The 24768-nt window shown below is 40.6% G+C and overlaps 1 protein-coding gene across 4 annotated transcripts in view; it reads left to right on the top strand.

The window, feature by feature from the left end:
- Positions 1 to 22342, top strand: part of STAT4 (signal transducer and activator of transcription 4) — a 42214-nt gene extending 19872 nt beyond the window's left edge. For 2 of the 4 annotated variants that reach the window (XM_075756197.1, XM_075756201.1), the window contains 19 exons: positions 482 to 560; positions 2178 to 2263; positions 3166 to 3317; positions 4505 to 4663; positions 5523 to 5615; positions 6475 to 6534; positions 7326 to 7343; positions 7423 to 7516; positions 8335 to 8379; positions 11155 to 11238; positions 12025 to 12123; positions 13361 to 13496; positions 14628 to 14680; positions 15464 to 15558; positions 15990 to 16126; positions 16530 to 16721; positions 17913 to 17979; positions 18510 to 18618; positions 20743 to 22342. In XM_075756197.1, the coding sequence (XP_075612312.1) occupies positions 482 to 560; positions 2178 to 2263; positions 3166 to 3317; positions 4505 to 4663; positions 5523 to 5615; positions 6475 to 6534; positions 7326 to 7343; positions 7423 to 7516; positions 8335 to 8379; positions 11155 to 11238; positions 12025 to 12123; positions 13361 to 13496; positions 14628 to 14680; positions 15464 to 15558; positions 15990 to 16126; positions 16530 to 16721; positions 17913 to 17979; positions 18510 to 18618; positions 20743 to 20769 (1785 nt within the window). In that variant the 3' untranslated portion in view covers positions 20770 to 22342. The remainder of the gene's footprint in view (positions 1 to 481; positions 561 to 2177; positions 2264 to 3165; positions 3318 to 4504; positions 4664 to 5522; positions 5616 to 6474; positions 6535 to 7325; positions 7344 to 7422; positions 7517 to 8334; positions 8380 to 11154; positions 11239 to 12024; positions 12124 to 13360; positions 13497 to 14627; positions 14681 to 15463; positions 15559 to 15989; positions 16127 to 16529; positions 16722 to 17912; positions 17980 to 18509; positions 18619 to 20742) is intronic. The other 2 variants (XM_075756200.1, XM_075756199.1) reach the window with 2 other exon arrangements.
- The last annotated feature ends 2426 nt before the right edge of the window (positions 22343 to 24768 follow it).

The raw sequence follows: 24768 nt of genomic DNA, 5'->3' as shown, positions 1-24768 counted from the left end.
AATTCTTAAGTACTTCCCTAAATAAAGTCTCTGAGCTCTGCTCCTGGCTCTAGCTCCACCTTTCTTGGCTTTGCACACCCCAGTCCAATTCCCATTGAAAGCAATGCAAAATTAAAGCAGGGCAAATAGATAAAGTTCCAAGAAGAGAGTTACATTATTGGTGTAATCATTCCTACTTTCACTACATCACTGAACTACTAAAGAAGAACCGGTTAAGCCATATCAACTACTGTTTGACTGTGGGAGAGAGGCTAATAGTCGGCTTTCTGAACAAGTAAAATAAATCTGTAGTTACAAATGTGCATTCATTCAATCGTCTTTTTTAAAGTTTACAAGATAGTAAACCAGTGTTCCCAGAACTGCTTAGAGATTTTCAAATGGTAGGAAAATACTATATTATGGATTTATCCATTACAAGACAAATTCCTTTTTATGTCACTATGAACAACCAAATAATTTTACTTTCTTTTTCCCGGGAAAGATGACTGACCAAGATGTCAAGTATTTGGAAGACTTGCAAGAGGAATTTGACTTCAGGTATAAAACAATACAAAGCTTAGGTAAGAGTTTTTATAAAAATTTTCAGATTCTCTAGGATATGGCTGATTCTGCAGCTAGACCTCAGTATCAGGTTGTTTTGTGAGTTACCCAGATAATACGTGTAAACCTAAAAACGGATTTTCAGTTTATATAAAGTTATAGTCTTGGAACATAATGACTCTTTTGGGGTTAAGAGGGTAACCAGGATCTTGTTGAGCAAGTATGGTTATTTTCTATAGATAAGCTGCATAATGGCATGAAGAGCAGTAATTGTCTTAACCTATTTTTCAATCTCCTCACCTTTGACATGGCCCTTCCCTGGCAAGATGTGGAAGAGCCTCTTATTTCCCAGAATAGAGTTGTGCAAAACTGATTTTTTAGCCTCTAACTTGGCTTTCTGTTCTTTTTTGACCACAGTGGTGATAACCAGCTGGTAAGCACTCTGAATGCATGTCTGACCAGCCTACGATGGCTGAAATCTGCACACGGCAACAGTCCTTGCATGATCTCTTTCAGAAAAGAAACTGAGGTCCATTCGTGTCTGCTCAGATATCTTCACATTATTTGCCTTTGAACATGCAAAGATACCGGGCTTGAAATGTCCGAGTTCTTAAACGTGGCAATCCCATACATTTAAGGCTGGGTATGGCCAGGCAATTGGAAGAGATCAAGTTGCCATGGTTTAATGAGTCATTAGTCATCAGGCCAATCATAATTATTGACCACACAAATGATTGAAGCCTGCCTCACTTGTAAAATAAAACATGCTTACATAAATGACTTTCAGGGCTTAAAATTTCACTGTGTCAACAACCACTCCACGCCAGCAGAGCCCACTTGCGGTACCTTACCATGTGCGTGAGCAATTCCTGTGGCTGAGCTGACAATCAGCCACTTGTCTGCCTCTATTGAAACATCTACCCTAACCCAACGGGAAGATGTCAGTCCAGAGCTTAGCAGAGACACGGTTGGCACCAGTTTCTTTCCTGAAGGTGGCATGAAAGATGCAAGAGGAACAAAAGGTGGGGCAAGGTGAGGGCGGGGAGGGGGAAGAGCTGCATATGAAAGAGCGTGGGGCAAGCTTGGGGAAGCCTGAAACTAATGCATGATCCAGAGAAGGAAAAAAGTTACAGAGAGAGGGAAATAGCAAGTGATCAGTACTCCCAGCTGCTGAAATCCCCACGGCAATGAACGCTTTATCTCTGTTTCAAGTGCCTAACCTCCATTCTCTCAGCCAGACATGTAATTCACATCAAGTCCAAAGAGCTTTAGTCAGTCTGCTGACATCACAAGCCTATTTCAGCAGCGCACAGATCAATCGTTGATCCAAGCCAGCTATACGTAACACACATGAGTATGCACATAGGAAATGTATAGATTTCTAGGTATCATCCGTACGTTTGCTACCTTTTCCTGTTTCACATAACACATCTAAAGAGTGGAGTCATAAAACCTTATCTTAAATTTCTACTAAAGTTAGTACATTCCAATGAAACACACTATTACATAATCTACTGATGTCTGCAGTTTATTTTTTCACTAGTTCACGCTGCAGCCTGGTCACGGTTTTTTTTCCCCCCTCCTCCCCTTATAAACACACACATGCATTTATACGATTTTTTTCATTCCCCCTACAGAGCAGAGTGACAAAAACAGCGTCCTCATTAAACAGGAAATGTTGGCGTTGCAGGCAATGCTCAATACTTTAGACTACAAGAGAAAGGTTAGTGACATATTTTGTCATTTGTGGTTCATTTGCTTTCTCCCCTTATTCCCACATCGAATACTCAAATGCGTACGTGTGCCTTTTTAAAATTCGCCTCAGAAGAACAGACAAATAACAGGAGTTACGTTACAAATCCACAAATGGTTTTGGGTGATTTTGACTAGCAGTTAAGAAATTGGCAATTAAATAACAGCTCAATCAAAGATACCTTTCTGCACACCTTAGAAGGGAGGTGAGGGCATCACTTCTCAGGATCTCTTATGTGCTGTGTTAAATAGATAAAAGGTATATATTGCCAACTAAGCTAAAGTAAGCAAAAAAATATTCAAAGTAAATGTGATCTAATAATTGAAAAAACACCCCAAAAACAAACTAACAAAACCCCAAACCAACCACCCACCAATGGTACCTTGCTCTGTTCAGTGACAGAGACTTGCAAATATGACAAATACTCCCCTGACCAATTCTTTGCTGGCACAGAAAACAGTACGTGTAGGTAATTTGTTAGTCCATGTGCTTTTTACGGATAAAAGCAAGCACGCAAAACCACCAGCACACTGGGTATGGTACAAAACAAAAGGAGGACTTTTTGGCCTTAACGGTACTTATAAGTGCCAACTTAGGGAGGTGTTATTCCCACAAAGAACGCAACAATCCTCCTTCCCACCCCCCAAAAAAGCAGTTTTACTGAGGAAGAGCCCGTAGAGATTCAGGATTAATTTCAAATGCAACGGGTGACGAATCCAGTCACCTCTGAGTTAAAAAGACTAAAGTTGTAGGGGCTAAACATGATGACTTTCAGAGTAATTGAAGGAAATGTAATCAGCACTTTTATGATAATTGCTGAATTTTGTGGCTGTTCCCTGTGGTCAGTTTGTGACACCTTTCCTATTTTACAGGAAGTACTCAGTAAAATAGGGCGTGTGATTCATGAAATCGATATGCTTATGAGCAACATGCTGACTGAAGAGCTGCTAGACTGGAAGAGACGGCAGCAGATTGCTTGCATCGGGGGTCCTCTCCACGGTGGGCTTGACCAGCTCCAGAACTGGTAAACTTGCCTTGAGCTTGTGTTTCCACTGAAAACCACAGGAAGTCTGCGGCACGTGAAACGATCTTTCCTTTAGATCAGTTACCTTGCAAAACCAGCGAATTCATTAGCAGCTGGGCAAGTAAATAACAAAAACGCAATTTGTTTTGGTGGAGGACATTCGCTATTCAGAATTAATAACATTATAGTGAACTGCTGAGCCTGAGCTGTGGCAGTCGGTCATTTTTTGGTTTGACAGTTGTTCCAGATATATGATATGTACCCTCTCGGGAGTTTTGCTTGAGTAAGAACCGTGCTGACTGAGTTTGTCACTGAGGGCAGTGGGAGTTTTGTCTAGGCAGGAGCTGGGTAGACACTTTATGCTTTGACTCACTACGTACATCACTCCTCCAGACTTCAAACGACACAGGAATTGAACGGCAGTAGTCTCTGTGGTGGTAACTCTAAAGGGGATTGCAAATTAAAAAAAAATAATTCATTAAAAATAGCATTATATTTAAAAAGGTAATGCAGCCAGAGAATGTCAATGTCCTGGTCATTTCTCTTCCATCAAACTTGTCTGCTGGAGAAGGTGAAGTAAAAAATAAGAAGAAAAAGTTAGGAAAACAACCAAGCAGCTTTTTAGGTTTTAGGGGGTTTTGCCTTTTTTGTGTGGTTTTTTCCCACTGAAGTATTTTTTTTTCCAATGAAGATGTCAAAAATAGCTTTTATCCACATATACCCTATTAAACTGTTAGCAAGTGTGTTTGGATTTTATTTTCCTTATTGTTTTTTCATTTCTGAGAAATGCACTTCCTCAGTCTTTGTAACTTTTTCATTTATATAAATACTATCCTTTTGAGGAGTACATTTGGCAAAACCACTAAGTTGTAGGAAAGAAAGAAAATTGGCACAAGTGCCTTGCATGTAAAACATCAGAACCGTGTATATAGTTCTTCTAAATTATTGCAGACAGCATCGCATTGCTGTTGACGAAAATGTTCATCTTTGAAAATAAAAGTAGGAGATTCTGCCTGATGTATTTATATACTCCTGTAAACAAAAGATGAATGGACATGAGTTTGGATAAAGCTAGAAACACCAATCGTACCGATTCCAGTTTCCCTAAGGAAGAAATTCAGTAACCGTTACATTCTAAGCAGCCATTTACCTGAAAGATTGCAAACCGCTCTTTTGTCTTGCTGTAGTTTTACGCTGTTGGCAGAGAGTCTTTTTCAAGTTAGAAGGCAACTAGAAAAACTGGACGAACTGTTGACCAGAATGACTTACGATGGGGACCCTATCCCAGTGCAAAGACCTCAGCTGCTGGAAAAAGTCAACTTCCTGCTCTACAACCTTTTCCGGAAGTGCGTAAGCCTTCGTCAACGTACATAACCTTACCTGAACCGATAAAGTTATTGGCAACAATAAGACCATATTGTTAAGAAGAAAAAAAAATTTAAAAAAGTTGAGTCTCTGAGTTTCCAATATAAAAAAAGTATGTACAGGTGTCACGAAAATCCCTAGAAGCTGAGGGTGCCAGGCAGCTGCTCCTGTGTAGCAGTTAAGGGTTTGTGGTCAAGTTCTGACTTGAGGTGAACACACAAAATCCACTTATTTCAGTAGGAGTCATGAACATACTGCTGAGAAAGATTGCAGGGGTTGTGTTTGTTTATTTTTTTAAGTAAAGTGGCAGGTGCTAATTTGTTCCCTGTCTTTCCTCTTCCCCACCAAGACATTCTATTAATATGTAAAATATTATCATCATTCCTCTTGCCCTTTGTACTGGCTATATAAGAGATATACCAAAAGTGACTATGTGAAGGCAAAACATGGTCAATTGCTTTTTTTAGAAAAAATGAAAAAAGATAAAATGATTGTTTAATATCACCGGAGCCAGGCTCAGTGTATTTTCATACTCCGTTTTATGGTTCTGATAAAAGTCTTGGTGTTCCGGACCTTTATCAGCCTGGTATTTTAGGACTATGGAATTTGTTTTGGTTTGATTTTTAATGTATCTCAAATATCTGTTTCTTATGGGAACAGTTCAACTGTAAATTAGACTGCTGGATCATTTTGAGAGCTGAGGGTTGGAATACATACCTCCCACTTCAGCATCTGTAGAGAAATAAATCTCTAAGAGATAACAGCACTTTTTCCCCCTAATACAGCTGTTTGTTTATGCATATTGCTAACGATCTATTTGTTTCATTTCTTTTCACACAGTTCGTTCGTGGTTGAAAGGCAGCCCTGCATGCCAACACATCCCCAGAGGCCAATGGTTCTCAAAACATTAATACAGTTCACTGTTAAATTAAGGTAAGGAAAGGAAATCTGACAAAGTCCTTCATTTGTGTACTGCATTTTATCCTAGGAGACTGTTTCAGAGTCTAGAAAGCAAAGCAGACCAACTTGTGTTAGAGATCCTTTTGACTCCAAGGAGAGTTTCCTGGAATGAGGAGATAAAGGCCACAGAATCTGTCACTCATAACAAGTGGCAATAAAGAATAAATCAGTGTGAGGAAGAAAGGCAGATTGTGGCCAAAAGTCAGCACCTTCAAGATTCTGTATGCATTGTATTCTTATTTTAATGACTTTGCGAACCGAGTGAATAATGATCCACAACATACGAGCCAACATCAGAATCCTCAGAGCCACTTTTGCACGTAGGAATGAGAAACTTCTGCATTTCGGGGGGGCTCCAGTGAATCAATGACAAGCTGTCGCTCTCTCACTAGTTCCTTGCCTGACTTTGTGAAAAGAGCAAAGCTGGGAAAGGAACTCACATCTCATTTCTACCTTGCAGCAAAAAGAGCGCATGGGGGTCAGAGGGTGGAAAGGGCACGTGAAGCAAAGTACACGTACATCTACGTGCAATCACAGATGATACTTATCCATCTCTCAGTTGTGACCCCTTTGTTGTCTTGCTAGCCATTCCCTCAAACACATACTAACTTTTCCACATAGTTGCGGGGAGGGTAGGACACCAGCCACTGGAACAGCTCAGCCCCTCTTTCTGAGTATATAACCCTGTAAATCATGATATAGTCCTAGATGCCTAATCTGTTTTCAGATTATAATCAGTTCAGATACTTTGGTGCGGAGCTACTGATCTCTAATGTTTTCTGGTGAGAAATTTATTCTGTTAATATTCACTTTTACATTTTCTGTTTTCAAGGTTGCTAATTAAATTGCCAGAGCTAAACTACCAGATCAGAGTGAAAGCAACTATTGACAAGTAAGAAACTTTAAATTAAGATATTCTCTCTCTCCCTACAGAGACAACACAGGTTTTCAATTGTTACCCTGTCAGATTTAGAAGTTGCTTTAAAAAGGAAAAAACCCACCACCACAAAAAACCCCAGTTAAAACATCAAGGCAATGCTTTATTTATTTATTTATTTTTTAACGTGGAAGACTGTCTGGTTTTGTTTTTTTTTTAAAAAAGGCTGCTATTTCCAATTGATATTTTCAAATTGGAGGCAAGAAGTCCATTTAAGATTTGTTTCAAGACTTAGATAAAATTCATCAATCTGAAATAGCAGCATCACACAAAAACTCTAAATCACAGTGTATTGCATTTATGGGATAGTTAGCTCTGAAATAGCATTTACCTCCACTTGCGTTAATAGGCCCAGTACCTTCAACGCAGCTGCTCCAAGCAGTACATGTGCTTGAAAAGCTGGTGCTGTAATTGCGGTGGAGCTTAGAGAGTTTTATCCCGCCTGAAATGAAGACTGCTACATAAACTCCTTCTTTCTAAGGGGTTCGGTACTTTGATACCCACATATCATTCCAGTGGCAAAAACCCCCCCAGATAAAATACACTACTTGCACCTGGCCAGATGCAAAAGTCTAACTGGACAGTACAAATTTCAGTTCTTTATTGTAAAAATTGCAGTTGTATTGGTAATATGAATTAACTTTAACAAGGTAAAAATCTATCATCTCAAGATAACTTTCTCAGTGCAAGTGTGGCTTACACTTTTACTGATTCACAACCTGTTTCCTCCCCCTCTTCTATTTCAGGAATGTTTCAACTGTAAGGTAAGAAAATAAAATATCAGATTTCTTAATTTATCCAATACAACATCATTTGAGTACGTAAGTGTAATGTCCTCCATAGTAATCGTAGATTCGTTCTGTGTGGAACACACGTGAAAGCAATGAACATGGATGAATCCGCAAATGGAAGCCTGTCAGTAGAATTTCGACATTTGGTAAGTTTAACTGCTTTTTTCCTGTTGTGCACCTCTGGTAAAGAAATAAAATATTCTTTAAAAACTATGCAGGGAGAACTGTATTACTGTCAAGCCTACACTCATTTTCTTTTTAGTTATGCAGAAAGTTTATTCCTAGAATCTCTTTATCCCATCCATATTTTATCCATTCCATAAAATAAGACTATATATTTTCACAGCAATGACAAAGCAAATCCTAATAATGCCAGAAAAGGAAAAGACTAATCATGCTGAATTACACAGCTTCTTTTTGTTAAAAACAAAAGAACCAAAAAAAAGCAACCCCAAACCACACCACCATTGTTTAGGGGAAATATATTGATTTGAATAAATTGAATCCTTAAGATCTGGTTGAAATGAATGCCTGCCATAACTGTCTTTTGAGAGACTCTAGTACTGCTTCTGTGACTTCTCTAATATCCCAGTGAATCGTGTTTTCTGACTAGACTTCCTCACCTAGCGTATTTTTTTTTTTTTTTGGCTTAACCACAGATGCAGTGCATCAGCGTAGTTTGCAAAACGAGATGGAGATTAAAAGTTTTTAGTGCTTTTCTGTAGAATATGCTTTGCAAGCACCCTAATTAACACCTTGTTACATTAACTTGGTTTCTTTAAAAATATCAAAAGACTATTCTCTGATTAGACTTTTCAAGGCATAGTGTGAGAGCCTTCATTTCAGCGTATTTGTGTAACAAAACCTTAGCATACTAAGAACATCGTGGTTACAAATGACGGTCTCTATATGTACTTCTCTCTGTAGTTTCTTTGCCACATAAATACTGTTTTGCCTTATACAGCAACCCAAAGAAATGAAATCAAGTGCTGGAAGCAAAGGAAATGAGGTTTGTGCATTTATTTTACATGTTATTTTTGATTACTCTTACAAGTATTTCAGATTAGCTTTTATTTAAATCAAAGAGCAACCATATCCTGTTAGATTTTGAAATATATTACCCTTATATTAAGTATAGGGCCAATTATTACATAATAGTACAATGAGAACTTTTCAGAAGTACTCAGAAATTTTAATTACCTGTCTCAAATTTGTGTATAAAAAAGTTACGTTAGAAGGTAGGAAGTAGTAATCTGACTGAAAGTACGCATTCCTCTTTAACACTGCCTTTTTGGTCATTTACATTTTGAAAAAAAAATGAGCTTTTTGAGGTGGGTTTGGTTTTTTCTGAAACAGTTTTTCCTATAGGAACGGTTCTTTAAATATATATTCTGTTGGCCAAGTTTACAGCTGAAGTAACGGTATAATTATATTCGCATCAAAGAAGTTTGCTCGCCTCAGCCAGGACCAGTGTGCTTGGCTTAGCACTACTCATCGACTCCGGTCGTAGGTTCCCCTCTTGCGGCGACACGGCACTGTGCCGTGGCAGCCCTAACACCAGCAGGCACTTGGCGGTACCCACGTTTCAGAGACACGCACATACCCCTGGCACGTCAGGCGAACGCCTATTGCAAGTGCTTGCTTCCTAGCAGAGTTGCTTAAAATCCGTATGTTCTCGCTTTGCGGAGAACAGAAATCAGTAGTATCGGCCTTGGCGCTAATCCACACGTAGAACTCCGTGCCCCTGCACCCACCTCCATCACAGAGCGCTCCCTCCGTTCCTGTGTTACCCTCCAGCACCCCTCGCATCCAGACCACCGCCTTGTCCTTCTTTCCCTGCCCGGCTCCTCACCATCTGCACAGCTCTACCCTACATCCTTCTCAGCTCTGGCTTCCTACAAACCGTAACTCTTGTGCACAACAGAAGTGCTGAGAGTAACGTTGTATTGGCAAGTTTCAAAAGAAATTTAAAAAAAATAATCACTCATATCACAGTCCCAATAGGTGTAGTTATACCAGCACAAACATTATTACAAGTAGTCTTATGTACAAAGCAAAGGCGTGTTCAGCACGGAGGATTTTAACCAAAAACCTGAAGCAGAAGGTACTTCTGCACGCTTCGCATGGTGTTTCTGAACGGAATAACTTGCAACCTGATTAGCAAGACTGAAACTCAAGGCTCGCCTCCCAATTACTTTGCTATTTACAAAGTCATTTGCATAAGACAAGTGAATGCAAAAACGTAGGTGTAAAGTTGTTGGTGCTCTACTTTTGGTAGCATTTTACTCCCACTTTCACACACTGTGCCTTTGTAACTATGTAAAGTGTAGGGCTGTGGAGAATTAGGACGGCTGAGCTGTGAGATGGTTCACTGCTGATTTCCTCAAACGGCACTTCCCCGTGGTCAAATCACAGTCTGAAATCATTATTAGCGCGATCAAGTTTTTTGATTAGCGGTGACTATAATAATTTAAAAACTTGGTTTGTTTACAGGATGTTTAGTAAGCCAAGAGTGTAGTTGTTAAGTATGACTCACCTCGTAAAAAAAAAAAAGTGGAAGCTCTCTATATTTGACATTTGTTCTCTCATGCAGCTATGCCTTTTGTCTAGATGATTCTTCCCTAATAAAAAAAAATGAAGTTTTTGCAAAATCATAATGGGGGGAGAGGAAGGGGTGTTTCAACCCTTTTCAACTTTGTGTGAGCGATACAGGTTGAACTGGATTGATTCTACCTGTATTAAAACATTTGAGCTCATTTGATGGTTGAGTATTTCGTGTAAAAGCCTTCAGCGTTAAGCTGGATTTTCCTTTTGCAAGGCAGATTTATTATTCAGATGCCTGAGGATCTCCTGTGGTCTCAGCCTCTCATTTATAGAGCATATTTTGTTGCAGTGTCCTGTATGAGGCACTTCCCCAAGGAAAAGTTTCATTTTACATTGGCTGAAAGCAGACTATTTCAGTAAATGGAAACATTTTGATTTGAGAGTTTTGGTTTTTTTAAAAAAAAAATCTGACAAAACAAATATGTGATGGAAGAAAAAAAAAAAAGGCAGGAAAAGGATAAACAGATTTTTATACTTTGACTTCCAGGGATGGAAACGTATTTCAAAAGATCTGTTTCCCAAGGGGCAGAGTTTTGGATCTTTATAGAGCTACGCTGGTTTGTAATCAAAACAAAACGCTTGTACTGCAAACTTTAATCAACTACAACAAGCAAATTTTCTTTTTTTTTTTTTTCCATCCAAGAAAAACTTGGGATTTTTAATACCAGATTTACTTTGGATTAATGATTTAGGTCTCCACTCCTTCAACTAGTACTATCTAAGTATATTTAGAACAAAACCGTTGTAAGATGGGAGCCTGTCATTAAAGCTGTGACTTTTTGGGTTGTTTCTCCTCAAAGTTTCAGTAAAGAAACTTTAGGAAAAGTTGGACACAATCTTTATCAGGCACAAAAAATAATCTGTCGTGAACTTCTCGTGTGCAACACTTTAAAAGCAACATTTTGAACAAACTAAAAGCAAAAGTTAAGAGTTTAAAAGTGTTACTTTAACAATCTCAGGCGTTTTTTAGATTCATCAGGAAAAACTACCAGTGCTGGACTAATTTAGTGTCGGCGTTTAACAAACCGATCATTTCCTTCACATCCTCCTTTCCCTGCTCTACTTACATCTTTGATACATGTTTTCTTTCAAAGTTGTGTAATCTCAGCAGTCGGATGGCTGACACAGTGCTAACTGCCAGCTGTGCACTCACAGTTTTACAATCTACTCACTCCCTCAGGGCCCGCACATGGTGACCGAGGAACTGCACTCCATCAGCTTTGAAACACAGGTCTGCCTGTACGGACTGACTATAAATTTGGAAGTGAGTATTCTAGCCAGATTTTCTGGGGCAGGAATAAAAAGTGTTTTCCAGCAGCTTATATGAGAATAATCACGTGGGGCCAGACCCCGGGTCCGTCTATCCTAGATTTTGTCTGCAGCAGTAACCATAAGCAGACACAAGATTTCCAGAACTTCCAGACAGAAAGAAGCATACACAGGTTTACAGCAACATTTTTAGCCCTTCTCTTCAGAAGCTCAAATACCGGCTCTCGCAGTAATTTCGTTACGCCATGCAAAGGTAATAGATCTTACTAAGCAAAGGCTGTGGGATCCACTGAAGTCAGTGACAAAATCCAGTCACAAAATCCATATTCACTGGCAGGCACATCCCTCTGTTAAGTGTTATAAATTAATGCATTAGAGAAAGTCTGTGATACCAACTGCAAGTCATAGGCTAAGGACACCACTTGTGTGCCTAAAATGGACCTTTAGAACCTCTTCTAGCGATAAGGACTGCCACAAATCACTCTTCTGGCTGCAGGCTGCCATGCCCACGCAGTTGTCCCACAGCTACAGCTAGGCTTTCTGTCCAGGTCCAGCTGAGTCCTGAACACCCTCTGAAGCCCCGCTTCTCTCTTGAAATGCAAGCTAGGCATCAGTTACCAACAGCTGGTCCTGCTCCGCAGGCTCAACAACAGGATCTTGAAGGGGGGGGGAGGAACAAGAAAGGAAGGAAGGAAGAAGGGGCTAGAAGAAAACAAAGCATAACACAGCACTAACGCTTTCCTTAGCAGCATTTACATCCTGTGTTCGTTCTTTCCACCAGACCAGCTCTTTGCCTGTGGTGATGATTTCCAATGTTAGCCAACTACCCAACGCGTGGGCTTCCATTATTTGGTACAATTTATCTACCAACGATCCTCAGGTAGGTCTTCAGTATGCAAGTGCTGACTTTCTGCATTTTCACGTTTCTGTGATTTGGTTACCAAGTATATTCATTATCAAAAGGCTATGTTTCCCTCTTAAACTGGCCTTATTTTTCTCACGTACACTGTTATCAACATCATACTTTAATGTTGTTCACTTTATCTTTTGTTCTCTGCCCAGATAAAAAAACCAAACACACATTGAGCCTTCCTTTTTGTAAGATAAAGTAGTAGTTCTTAAACTAAGGAAATGTAAAAAGCCCTTCTCCACAGCTTTTCTAGTTTGAATTTCTCATTTTTTGATGTGGTTGACCAAAACTGTACATGGTACAAAATAATTCTACTAGTACAACTCAGAAGTGTCTAAGTAGGTGTATAGGTGGGACTGTAATGTTCTTAAGTGCTGCTTTCCCTCATGCCTTTGATAGGAGCTAGTGCTTCTTATGGAGAAGATTGTAAGTGTCAGGTAGCACCGTCTAGTGGCTCTAACCATGAGCAAAAGCAGAATTGTTCTTTCTCGGGCCCCTGCTGACTCAGCACATATTTTAGATTCAGTCACTGTTACAGTATTGGCAGATTGAAGAATAGTGCTGTCAACAACTCTCAGGCTTAGTGGCAGTCACACAGATGTTCGGAGGAGAGAAAGAGTAAGACAGTTTACCACTGAGTGCGCCTAAGGGTGATGGCAGGCCAGCTGACCAGCAACCTGGACTTTACTATCACTCTGTGATACTCCAAAGAGTCTTCTGCACAGCCTTCAGTGTGTTCGTTACATGTACAGTCCAGAAACCAAATGAAAATCTAAGATGAGCCAAACGATTCGACACCATATTGCTATACGAGTATGCAGCGGTTTGGGATTTCCATGCACCAAACATTACAGTGAGAGTATCTGCATTTATTGGATGGGCTTTCAGCCTATCTTCACTGTCTTAACGTACTATGAGAAGCATAGCAAGGTATTTTATGATCCAAGTCGCACACGCAGACTCTCACTCTCTCTAGGAGTGCCCCCCGCTTTGCTCCCCTTCCAACTCTGCCCAGGGACCCGAGTGGACCTTGCTGGGTGGCTGCAGGTGGGAGGGCCAGCACTTATTTACCCCAACCTATCCTCCCCACACACACCTCATTTTTAACACTTCTGGATTCTGCTCGAGTACTTGCAGCCACCTTTTACGGCCTGTAGCGTATTTCATGGTTGCTAACTGTCTAAACAAAGCACTAATTCTTTTGCAGAATATGTCTTTCTTCAACAATCCCCCTGCAGCCACTTTAAGTCAGCTCTTAGAAGTACTGAGCTGGCAATTTTCATCATATGTTGGTCGCGGACTCAATTCTGAGCAGCTCAGCATGCTGGCAGAGAAACTTATGGGTAAGATTGTAGAAATATACAGATTTTCTTTGCTTTTGGGCTCTTATATTTGGTAGTCACAGGTAATGATATTAAGCACAACCTCCACGTCCAGAGCTGACTTAAAAAATGCCACAATGACATTTGTTTTTCTTTAAAGAAAAGCACATGTCAGCTTATTCTTACCACAGAGTGATTAAACTTCTGAACTTCCAGGCTGCTAAACCAAAGAAAGAGGGCATCAGAGTCACACTGAACTGTGATGTTATTGTTTCCTTTGCAAGTAATTATCTCATGCATCTGAAATCAAAAGGAAGTCTTTTTGCTTGCTTATGGGGTTTGAGTTTTGTTTCATTTTAAGTACCCGTCATTGTGGGTCTGTTTAGTTCCGGGACCCATCCTTCACTGCTGACAGCATAGCAAAGAGGCCCTGTAACTTCAGCGAGATGGACGACAAAACACTCTGATCTGACTCTTCCCCAGAAGGGAGAGAGGCCGGAGGGAAAGCTGGCAGAAGAAAAGAAAACCTTATCTGTTTCTGGAGAAGAAACAATTATAAAGTATGCTGCGAGCCGTAAGAAACGCCAAGCTGCGGGTGTAACAATACCTCTGCTGTTGCGCAAGAACAAAAGCATTTGTCAAGGACTGGGGGGAATCTTTACTTTTATTGCTTTCAAAGCTGGGAAGCAAAGACTGGTTTCCCTGGATAACAGTTACTTTTTCTGATAGTTTCTTGGAGATTTCTTGCTTAGTGGAGGTAGTGGAGTTGAGAGGTGCCATTGTAAATCAGCAAGAATCATAAAAAAGGAAAAAAAAAAGTTTTAAAATATGGAAGCTCAAGATAAAGCGAAGGCCAAGTAACACTCAGGCTAAAAACTGAAACTAAGGACACAGTGTCACAGAAACAAAGTCCCAGACTAATTCAGGCAGATATTCCCAAAACTACCATTATCAGTGGCTTCAGAAGGATACAGAAAAACTGATCTGCAGCCCCTTAGCACGTCCCTCTCAATCCCTCTCCAAGTCTCGATGTACTGTACTCCCCCCTCCCCAACTATACAGAGATCAAGCTACATTATTTCAAAACTTCAGAAAAATAGACTCACAGTTTGTTGGCTGTTTGGTTTTGTTTTTTTTTTTTTTTTCTTTCAGGACAACAAGTCAGTTACAATGATTATCAACTATCCTGGGCAAAGTTCTGCAAGGTACGGTTCCGAAAGTAAAACTCAACTCTTCTGTTTCCTAACACCCGCATGCATGCCTAACTCCGTCTCTCTGATGCTACTGATAGATTCCCGCTTGCCATATGTGGGGGGGACAATCACATTCATTGTAATAATTTAAATAGGAAAATAATATTTCCAGAACTTTAATGTTTGGGCTAAGTGATCTACTTAATTACATTGCTACAGAGATCAGAAACTGTCATGATAGCGTGCCCTATATATTTCCGTAAATGCTCAATAGATTGTGCTATCAAAGTGTACAATACATTTTTCATAAAGCATACAGTAATTTTTTTCATATGCTCAGTTGTGACCTAAATTATTTCAAGTCAGTTGATACATTCAGTAAGCTTGATGAGGAATGGAAAAGATATTGAGAAACAAGGGTAAACCCATTTTATTCATATCAGCTGCATTATTTAAACACGTATAGAACCTAGGAAGGAAGTTCAACTTTCTCATCATCATTTCTCTCAAAATGTAATTTCATAACCAGGAAGAAACAACAAATGTGATTTTTTTTTTTTCTTGAAAAATGAGATGCTTACAATGCATATCTTAAAAATCAATTGTTTTTATGTCAGGCTGAAAGAGAGATGTTACTCAAAACAGCAGTTCAAATTTGTCATTCTTGCTTGAACAAACTAGGTGATTCTAAAGAAACCGAGATAGCCATGTCATGTGGATGGTGGGTAGCAACGCTCTCACAATTCTCTTCTTGTGCGTCTTGTTTTTGTTTGTATTTTGTTTTTTAACCATTAGGAACATTTGCCTGGAAAGTCTTTTACCTTTTGGGTTTGGCTTGAAGCTATCCTGGACTTAATTAAAAAACACATTCTTCCTCTTTGGATTGATGGGTGAGCAACAAGAAAACAGCTGTATATTGACCTCTCTCTGCTTTGTCTTTTTTCTTGACTAATCTCAGAAGAGTATTTGCAAAGAGTTTAATACTTCTGTCTCCCTCTTCCCATTTATAACTTCTGGAAATTTTTGCCCAAAGGGAGCACCATTGCATCTCTTAGAAATGCAGGCTTAGCTCTGTTTATCAGTTCTGTCAGTGTACGGTCAAGTACTGCAATAAATTTCATCATGCTTCCTAGTACATTCAGCTCAATGCCATGCTCCACACGTAAATCACGTGAAGCTTTTGTCATAGCTTCAAGACCTTATAATGCTTTTGTAACCACTCTTTGAACACCTGTATAAAGTTTGCCCAGATGCATTGCGCAGATTGAAGTCTGTATTTTTTTTTCCAAAAGTAAACCCATGATTTCCTGTTACACTTCAGGTACGTAATGGGATTTGTAAGCAAAGAGAAGGAACGAATTTTGCTCAAAGACAAGACACCAGGAACGTTTTTATTAAGGTTTAGTGAAAGCAATCTGGGTGGAATTACCTTTACTTGGGTGGATCAGTTAGAAAATGGTAAGTATAATTTTAAAAATAAATAAGCAACATAAACTTCAACTCTGCAATACCCTCGTAATACAGGAGCCACGGTTTCTTTGGTTTGAAAGTAAAATTCACGTGTATCGTGTCTCAGTATGGTTTTGGGCAAGATACAAGTATCATATTTACTGAAAAACCCCAAACTCTGAAAACCTACCTTCTCGGTTCTTTATATTAACTATATAAGTTCATTAGGAGGCATACCTGCTTACTGCAGGCTTTAAATTTGTTTCCAAATGCGTAGAAAGTACATCTTGAAAGATACTAACAGGTAAAACCCACGCCAATGCAAACAGCGAAAGAAAGGCAAAAATGCGTTCCAAGTGCAGGCGCTGATCTGCCAGTTATCAGCAGTTATGGTGCCTTTGTATTTTTACAGGAGACGTGACATTTCATTCGGTGGAACCCTATAACAAAGGCCGCTTATCTGCACTGCCTTTTGCCGACATACTGCGCGATTACAAAGTTATTATGGCAGACAACGTTCCTGAAAACCCTCTGAAGTACCTGTATCCAGACATTCCCAAAGATAAGGCCTTTGGCAAACACTACAGCTGTCAGCCAAATGAAGGTTGGGCTCCATTTCTGTATTTACCATTTCTGCAGAGCGGCGGCAAAGTCAAGAGACGATTTGAGGGTGGGGGGGTGAGGAAGGGAACAGATTAAGATCTCTCCTTTAGTCGGCATCTTCAAGAGAACTGTTTTAACAAGTGCCTGTCATTTAGACAGCTTTGTTTTGTAAATATATCCCTGGTCTTAGAGGTTACATTAGAGGCGATGACAACAATATTTAAAAGAAACTAAGAAATACATCTTAGGGTAGAAAGAGTTGAAAAAAATAGGATTTTTATTTTTTTTTCCCCTGACCAATGCATTACAAAATTAAGTGCTCGGGTGTTCAAAGGAGATAAAACTTAAAAGTCATCCTGCTTATCGGCTTCATAGTTGTATTACACCGTAGCACACGGTCTCTTTAATTTCAAGGAAATTCTGTTTTTTTCCAAACAGCTTGGAAGACCTGCTTTATTCCAGCCGTATAACCTTTGGCAACTGCACTGGAAAATACAAAAAGCTAGACAAGAATGGCTCCAAATACGTTCAGGCCCATGCTCTTTCTTGTCCAAGTTACAAGTCAGGCCATTTTTACATCAAACTCACTCCCTCTCAAGAAAGCCCTCAAAGCCTTGATTTTTTTTAAGACATAATACACATTTTTCTGGACTCTCAGTATAAAAGGTTACAATTCGAGTTCAAATTCCTACGCTACTCAAAAATACTTGGAGGCTACAAATGTTTCTCCTCTTCATTTTAATTCAGTGGACTTTGCCTAATGCTCCAGTCCTCCAAAACTGTACATAAATGCTTAATTTCATGCAAAAGACATTGCTGGAGCTGTATCTGTAGAGGCTGAGCTCCACGCAAGCATCTGCAGAACTGAAATCTCGAGGCTGAGTACCACCAAGCTTGTAGAGTTACAGTATATTTGCTTTTGAAGGCCTAATGAGATCTCTCTCATCAGCTGCTGTATATTCTGAGGCAGCGATTCATGTCAAGGTAGCACAGTCAATTATGTGACTAAGACCAGAAACTCAAAGACTAATCTCAGGAATTCCCCTCGTTTCTACGGCTGCCTATTTAAGCATAAACAGGGACGTTTCTTTTTCCATATATTACAGTGTGCAGCACTTAAAGCAGATAACCAATTTCCAATAAATACTAAAATTACTAGGCAATATTTAATTTCTCTAATATTTACTTTTAGTCTCAAAGCCCTCAGATGGAGGAGGCAAAGGTTATGTTCCTTCTGTATTTATCCCAGTCTCCAAAATGTAAGTACCCTTACAGATGTATTACACTTCAAATGCTACTTTTATTAAATTTACATACTGTTTCAAAGTTTTCCCTGCATCCCTTCCCCCATTCAAATACTTTGGGATAGCAACACATCACGTGTTTTTATTTGGCCAAGTACTGCTAAAGACAAGAAAGGGAAGTAAAGAACTTCACTTCTACAGTGCTTTTCCCATCCCTGTGGCAAAGCGTTTACAACAATTGAACGCAGACTTTATGGTAGTCTGATCTACTTATCTTTCACTGTCTCCTTTTCCTCTCCAGCAGCTGCTATGACAGAGTCAGGCTCATCCTCTCTTCACTTAGTCCTATCTCCTACATTTTTAAACGTATACCAGGTTGCTGGCGTGTTCTTACAGGGCCACTAGCAAGCCCGAGCACAGGCTTAACTAACTAAATATTCACCGTACTCCACTGCTATGCATCAAGTTAGAGGGAATTAGGTTGCTTTTAAGACTATTTTTGTGTATTTTGTTTTTTGTTTGTTTTTTGTGTTTTTTTTTTTAAGCTTAAATGATTCTACAGATCCACATTCTCCATCAGATCTTCTTCCAATGTCTCCAAGCGTTTATGCTGTGCTGAGAGAACACCTGAGTCCCACAGTGATTGAAACTGCCGTATGTTGTAAACTTTTCCATACATAAGTTAATACTAAGCAAATAGGACATGTACAACAGATGCTGGTTATAAAAAAGCTGCTTATACAATTATGAAAAAATTAGAGCACTCTCATCACTTGCTGTATTACATTCTGAAATGATGGTGCAGACATTTCCTATTCTAAATGGAACAGGATGTCGCAAGCATACTTGGAAGTACTGTGTTACGCGAAGTTGTCTGACACGCGGCCGTGAATGTCATAATTGAAAGACCTCAGAGTTCTTGCACAAACAAAGCCTTTACACTGACAAATACATAACAATTACACCAATTCTACAGATAGTGCAAAGGACTTGACTAGCTCAGGGAAGCTGCACAGGGAACGTAAAAATTTCCGATTCGGCAAACTTGCACAACTATTCAGTGCTGCAAGTTTCTACATGGAGTATTAAAGTGAGAAATTAAAAGTCAACTAAAACATTTTTAGCAAATACAACTAATATTCAGTAAGTACACAGAAATATTGGGAAAATACTGTACCTATATCCTGTTAAAAATATTTTCTTTCTTCTTTTACTTCCTGACTAGAAATTGTATTCTGAATCATTGTGGCTTAGAGTACTTGCAGCACTGATGTATACCCCCTGGGGATTTGTCCAGGAGACTTCTATCAGGAAACACAGCAGTGGTTTGGCTTCAACAGCTTTAAAAGAAAACCTCCTTTTTAACACTAGCTCCTAGTTTTCCATATGTTCGATGATTTATGATCTTAAAATGGTTATGTATTTAAAAGCCTGTCAACTCCCTTTCAAATGCCTCTCTGCAAACACTCCTCCTCACCCACAAACAGAACAAAACTAAACCAGAACTCTGACTGTTGATGATTGGAAACTCAAATCTTGTATACAAACAGAGGAGTTCTTTAATATAAACCCAGCTGAAGATCTGTTCAAGAGCAAGTATCTTTTCTTGCTTCTTCACCTTTTTCTCTGATAGTGCTCAGGAAAATTTAGTTCTTCAGCGAAAATTGAAATACTAGCCTGAAATTTAAAACCTACTGTACCCAGAGGCATGTCTCCACTCATTTGTTGGTTGGTTTATACATATGAAAAGAGTTCTGACCTTCTAAAGTGCATTTGTGAACTACATATGCGCTTGCATTTCCCAAAGTTTTGGCAGCGAAAAGAATAGTTGGCTTCACTTTTGTTTATGATCAGGCTCCAAATGTTTTTGGTTTCTTTTTGCATTCACCGTAATTCTCAAACCAGCTCTGTCCAGAGTTTCCAAACCAGCCGTGACCGTCGGCGTCTTCTGGGGTCACAACCACACAAAAAGAATGCGTTCAGTGATGAATTGGGAGAGTCAAATACAATCATGCTGCAGTTCTTAAGGCTACTAGAGAAGCGGCTCAGTGCTGCTAGATGGCAGGTGGATTTCTGGAGGCTCTGGCTAGAAATGTTTTCAAGTTCTGCTAGAAATTAGGGAAGAAAATAGTTTGGGAGAATTTTTACAGAATTCCTTCCTTTTTCCAGTCTATTTACCTTGCTAAATTGGGAATGAGGAAAATATGAAGTATTTTTCATTATCATTCCAAATTCACACAATATAATCCACCCTGGGGAAGAGCTGGCTAAACACAGTAAGCAGACAATCTGCATTATTAAAGCAACACTTTTCCTCCATGAGATGCCAATAAAAAGCACCATGGGAGATGCAGAGAACAAGAGTGAAATCTGCAGCGGGGCAAAGTATCTTATAACTCAGTCTCAGCAAGATACACTTTCTGCAGTCTTGCTCAATTTCCTTCTATTTCCCCCCTCTCCAGATTCCCCTACCCGTTGGGAAAACAAAGACTCCAGCAAGAACCCTGCTATACATATCCATAAGCTGCCAGAACCACAAAAGTTCATAGAAAAATATGTATCATTTTTATTGCAACTGTTTCCCACACAGTGTTTTCTAATAAGGATGCCTATATTTTGTAAAGAACTGGGAACAGGATCCTCAGATCCTTACCAGTTTGTACTACATTGTCAAATGACACTGTGGTTACCTTGAGCCAGGGAAGATTTTATCTGCAGTCATTTCTGAATGAACAGCAGTAACTGCATGAGACTAATCTTTTCCTCCTTCTCTTCTAGCTGAGTTCTCCTTACTCAACTGACTGAAGTTCACATACTTGAAAAATTAGTAATCGTGTCAACACCGGCTGGGTTAAAGACGCAGTAATTTTTTTCATCATCTTTGTAAATCAGCGTTTCCTGGAAACGGTTATGATGTTATTCTTGGGCCTCTTTCTGTTATCAATACCATGTAAACCAGGAATCTCCTCCCTAGGGATTCCAAATAGCCTCCTGCAAGTCAGAATTACTGTCCTCACTGATAAAAGGCCAAATCCTTTCTGGCTTGGAAGTCGTTTGAGTTCACTGGGGTCCAGCAGGGATAAATTTTACTTGCAGAATTAACGTCCATAGAATTGTTGTAAATACAAGAGTATAACAAAATGTGTTGCTTCTGAGAACAGCGTAAAACAATAACTAAAGACATTAATGCGTTTGGGGAAATTAGGATTATGTTAAAAAGTTTCTGTTTAATCATCATACAATTAGTTCAGCTTCTATTTTAAAGTGAAGATTCTCATCCCTCTGAGTTCAAATGTCCCATAGATGTCCAGGGTTTGCTTGTTTTCCAGAGATGAACTACCTTCAGCATAGATTTTTATCTGCCAGCACAGCAGAAGTTGCGGAAGGCAGACAGGCAGGGAAAAGAAGGGAGTTCCAGAAAGGAAACACACAAAACTTACGGTGTCAAAAAGGTTGCCTCCATTTTGCCACTGGAAAAGAGGGTTAGTAAAACCTACCCCTCTCACAAAATATTTGCAGAGGCAAATCTATTTGTGGACGAAACGCTCAGATACTACAGCACATACTATCAGAAAGTCTACAAGGAAAAAAATCCTGATCTGACAGAGTTTGGATGCTATCTGGTAAACACAAACTGGGAAGCAGAGTTTTTAAAAATAGTTACTGAAGAGCCACAGCATTTGCTGACCACTGGGCAATTTCTGCTACATGACAGAATATTACATGCCTGTCAGTGACTCAATAAGCATAATTAGTTTTTATATAAGTGGTAAAATTGCTATTTTTTTTTTTCAGGCACTGTTTAGTGCTGGGTTTGGGTTGTTTGGTTTTGTTGTTGTTTTTTCCCCCAAATATTAACCCTAAAAACTCTGTTAATAGAATAATAAACAGTCAATTCCAAGGCCACTGCATTTCATATATGCAGGCTCATTCAGGATTTAATTGTCTGCAGAATATATGGTTAAAGCATGCATACGACAACTCGAGCATTTGCACCTCATACTGTTCTGAAGTAGATACAAGTTAGACATCTGGGGTGAAAACATAACCTCCTTGAATCAGTAAGACCTGGATTTTACTTTCATTTCTCCCTTCTTACTCACTCCTTTCACCCACACTGTTGATGTTAGTTGAAAGTAAGTGAATGGAAAGAGTAATGAGATACTTCTGTGATACATAGGAATAGATCTGAAACGAATGAACATGTCTCTGTTCATTAATCTGAGTGATTCAAAGCAAGCTGCAGATAAGTCATTTTCTCTCAGAAAGCAGCATATATAAATAATTGTCCAGAACAACAAGAGCAATTGTGTATATAGTTTGGTAACATCTGTTATTTATATGATCAGTATGAATAAAACCTGATTTTGGCTTAAAGCTGGGTACCTGGCCTTTTGTGGAATTTTTTCAAGACATGACAAAAATAATCTTGCCATCTTTTTGTTGAGCTCAAGTCTGAACTACAAGCAGTAAATGCAACTTCACCTCACACCAGCTATTGCATGCCTTTTCATTCTAACCTGTTCTCACAATCTTAATGCAACCAAAATGGGAGTACCCTGTACTTTTGACCATCTAAACCTCATGAGAAGTAAGGTTAAAAAGGCTCAGACATGGTACGTGAATCAATCTTCTCTCTCCTTCCCCCTTGCTCCCTCTGCAATGCAACTCTTCAAGACTCTAAAGTCTTGACCTGAACACAAAATATTTCATGTTACCAAATAGCATTGTGGATCAGGCTTTGGCATTAGTTTCTACTATTGTTTTAAAACAGATTTTGCAAGGGGGTGGGGTGGGGTGCATGTTTAACATTTAATTGAAAGGCATATGACTTCACATCAGTTTGCTGCTTTAAAGAAACATTGGAGTCATTTTCTGTAAGATAAATGTATACAGCCCAAGCCTCCTTCTACTAAAAAAGTGAGAATTTTGTCCTTATACCACCACAAGAGTAGAGTTCTCTAGTAAAATGATGGCGGGGGGGGGGGGGGGGGGGGGGGAACAACACACTGAAAGGAATGCCTCAGATACTGCCAGAAGAAACGAAACATCTGCTTTTAAGTACTTTTACTAACTGCGCTTGTGCTTTTACTGTGCTTTGCGGCAGCAAGGTAAGAAATAACAGAGGGAAAAAAAACGTTATTGTTCTGTGCTTTGTATCTTGCTGCATCACCATAATGATCATAATCAAACAAATATAAAAACACTGTTACCTTCTACTGTAGCTTTTATTTATAGCCACGCTTATATCCACTACTTGGTAGCATTTCATACCATGAAGTTTACCAAACAGATCTTCTATGTATTTATTTCTTCCATGGACTGAGAATTATCTCCTCCATCTGAGGGGAGGGGGGGATACAAAGGATACCGTGAAGGATCCAAGTATCCTGGAGACCTGCCCCAAAGCCTGGGCTTCAATTCTTCTGGTCTTTGTTGACGCTTGATATATGAGACAAGAACAAACGAGACCGCACGCATCCAGGTAGCAGTAACAGCGTCCTAGCAAATAAGACTGTTGAAAGAAAGAGGATATGAAAGGAAAGGAACCCTCTTTGTCAAAAGATGGGAAGTGGGAAGAAAATTACCAACTGACTAAATGCCAGGAACGATGAGCACACCAGCAGCCTGCAATTTATAAGCATTCTTAAAGTTTCTGTAACTTTGATGGAAACCTTGGTTGTAACTTGGTCATAAACCAACAGTCGCAGCTGCGCGTGTACAACCCTTTAATGCCCTCGCGTGCCCTTCCCGCACCCGTGCGACGCAGACGGCTGGGACAAGGGTGGCCTTCACAGACCGCCATGTCCTGCTCTTGCCAGCCCATCACTCTGCCACCGGAGCGTCAGGAAGTTTTTTGTTTTTTTTTTTTTTTTCCCCGTACAACGATGAAAAGCAGGTCACTTTCCATTGCTTACACCTCAGAACCGCTTTAAACCCCAACAAATTGTGACCGTGAGGGAAACAAGGGGCTGCTGCCCGGGCAGGGAGAGCCGAGCCGAGCCGGGTACCGGCCACCACCCGGGGCCCGAACCGGCCGCTCTCGCCGCTGAGACCGACCGCTCCGCTGCGGGGAGGTAACGCCGCGGCGGCCGTGGCCAGGCGTGCGGGCAGCCCGGGCCGGGCGGCCCCAGCTTTCGCTTTCGCCTTCCCCTCAGCCGGCCCGTTCTGGTTCCCCGCCGCTTTTCCCCGAAGTCACGTGCTGCGGCTGTTCTCGGCTGGCGCTCCCCCCCCCCCGCGCCTGCGCACACCGCCCGGCCGGGGCCAGCGCCCGCGGGCACTGCTGGGCTGCTCGCTGCGAAGGGCGGGGGGGCTGCAGGGCCGTGCTGTGACCCCACCTCAGGGCATGAGGCAGCGGGCTGCGTGCCCAGCGCAGCGGAGCCTATCGCTTCCTCACACTAGGGCCGCGCTGGCGAGCTTGCCGGCCCTGGGTGCTCTCCGCTGGGCTTTACACCTTTCTTTCACCCGTTACGCCTCACACATCCTACTTAAACACCTTTGAGCTCCTCCTGGATAGCCGCACGTTCTCTCACATGGTTCCAGACTTGTAACGCTGCTCAGGAAAGCCAAAAGCCAACAAAAACGGCGACTTGTGCCGGGGAACGGTGCTCACCCTATTTCTGCTTCGCCTGCTATTGCTATTGCCATTGCCAGCATGGCCGCGCTGCTGGGCGGCCATTTCTTAACAGGTGGAACCCCTCTCTACACTACACGCCTGGTGCTTTTGCCCGCAAACCCCGCGCAGTTATTAGGGGCCGGGGGACCCAGCGCGGCCCCTCGGGGCGGCCAGCAGCGGGGGGGGGG

Source organism: Balearica regulorum, chromosome 6 (genome assembly GCF_011004875.1).
Source record: "Balearica regulorum gibbericeps isolate bBalReg1 chromosome 6, bBalReg1.pri, whole genome shotgun sequence".
Taxonomy (NCBI): domain Eukaryota; kingdom Metazoa; phylum Chordata; class Aves; order Gruiformes; family Gruidae; genus Balearica; species Balearica regulorum.
The sequence above is the reverse complement of the archived record's forward strand: the minus strand, read 5'-3'. Positions and strand labels throughout refer to the sequence as shown.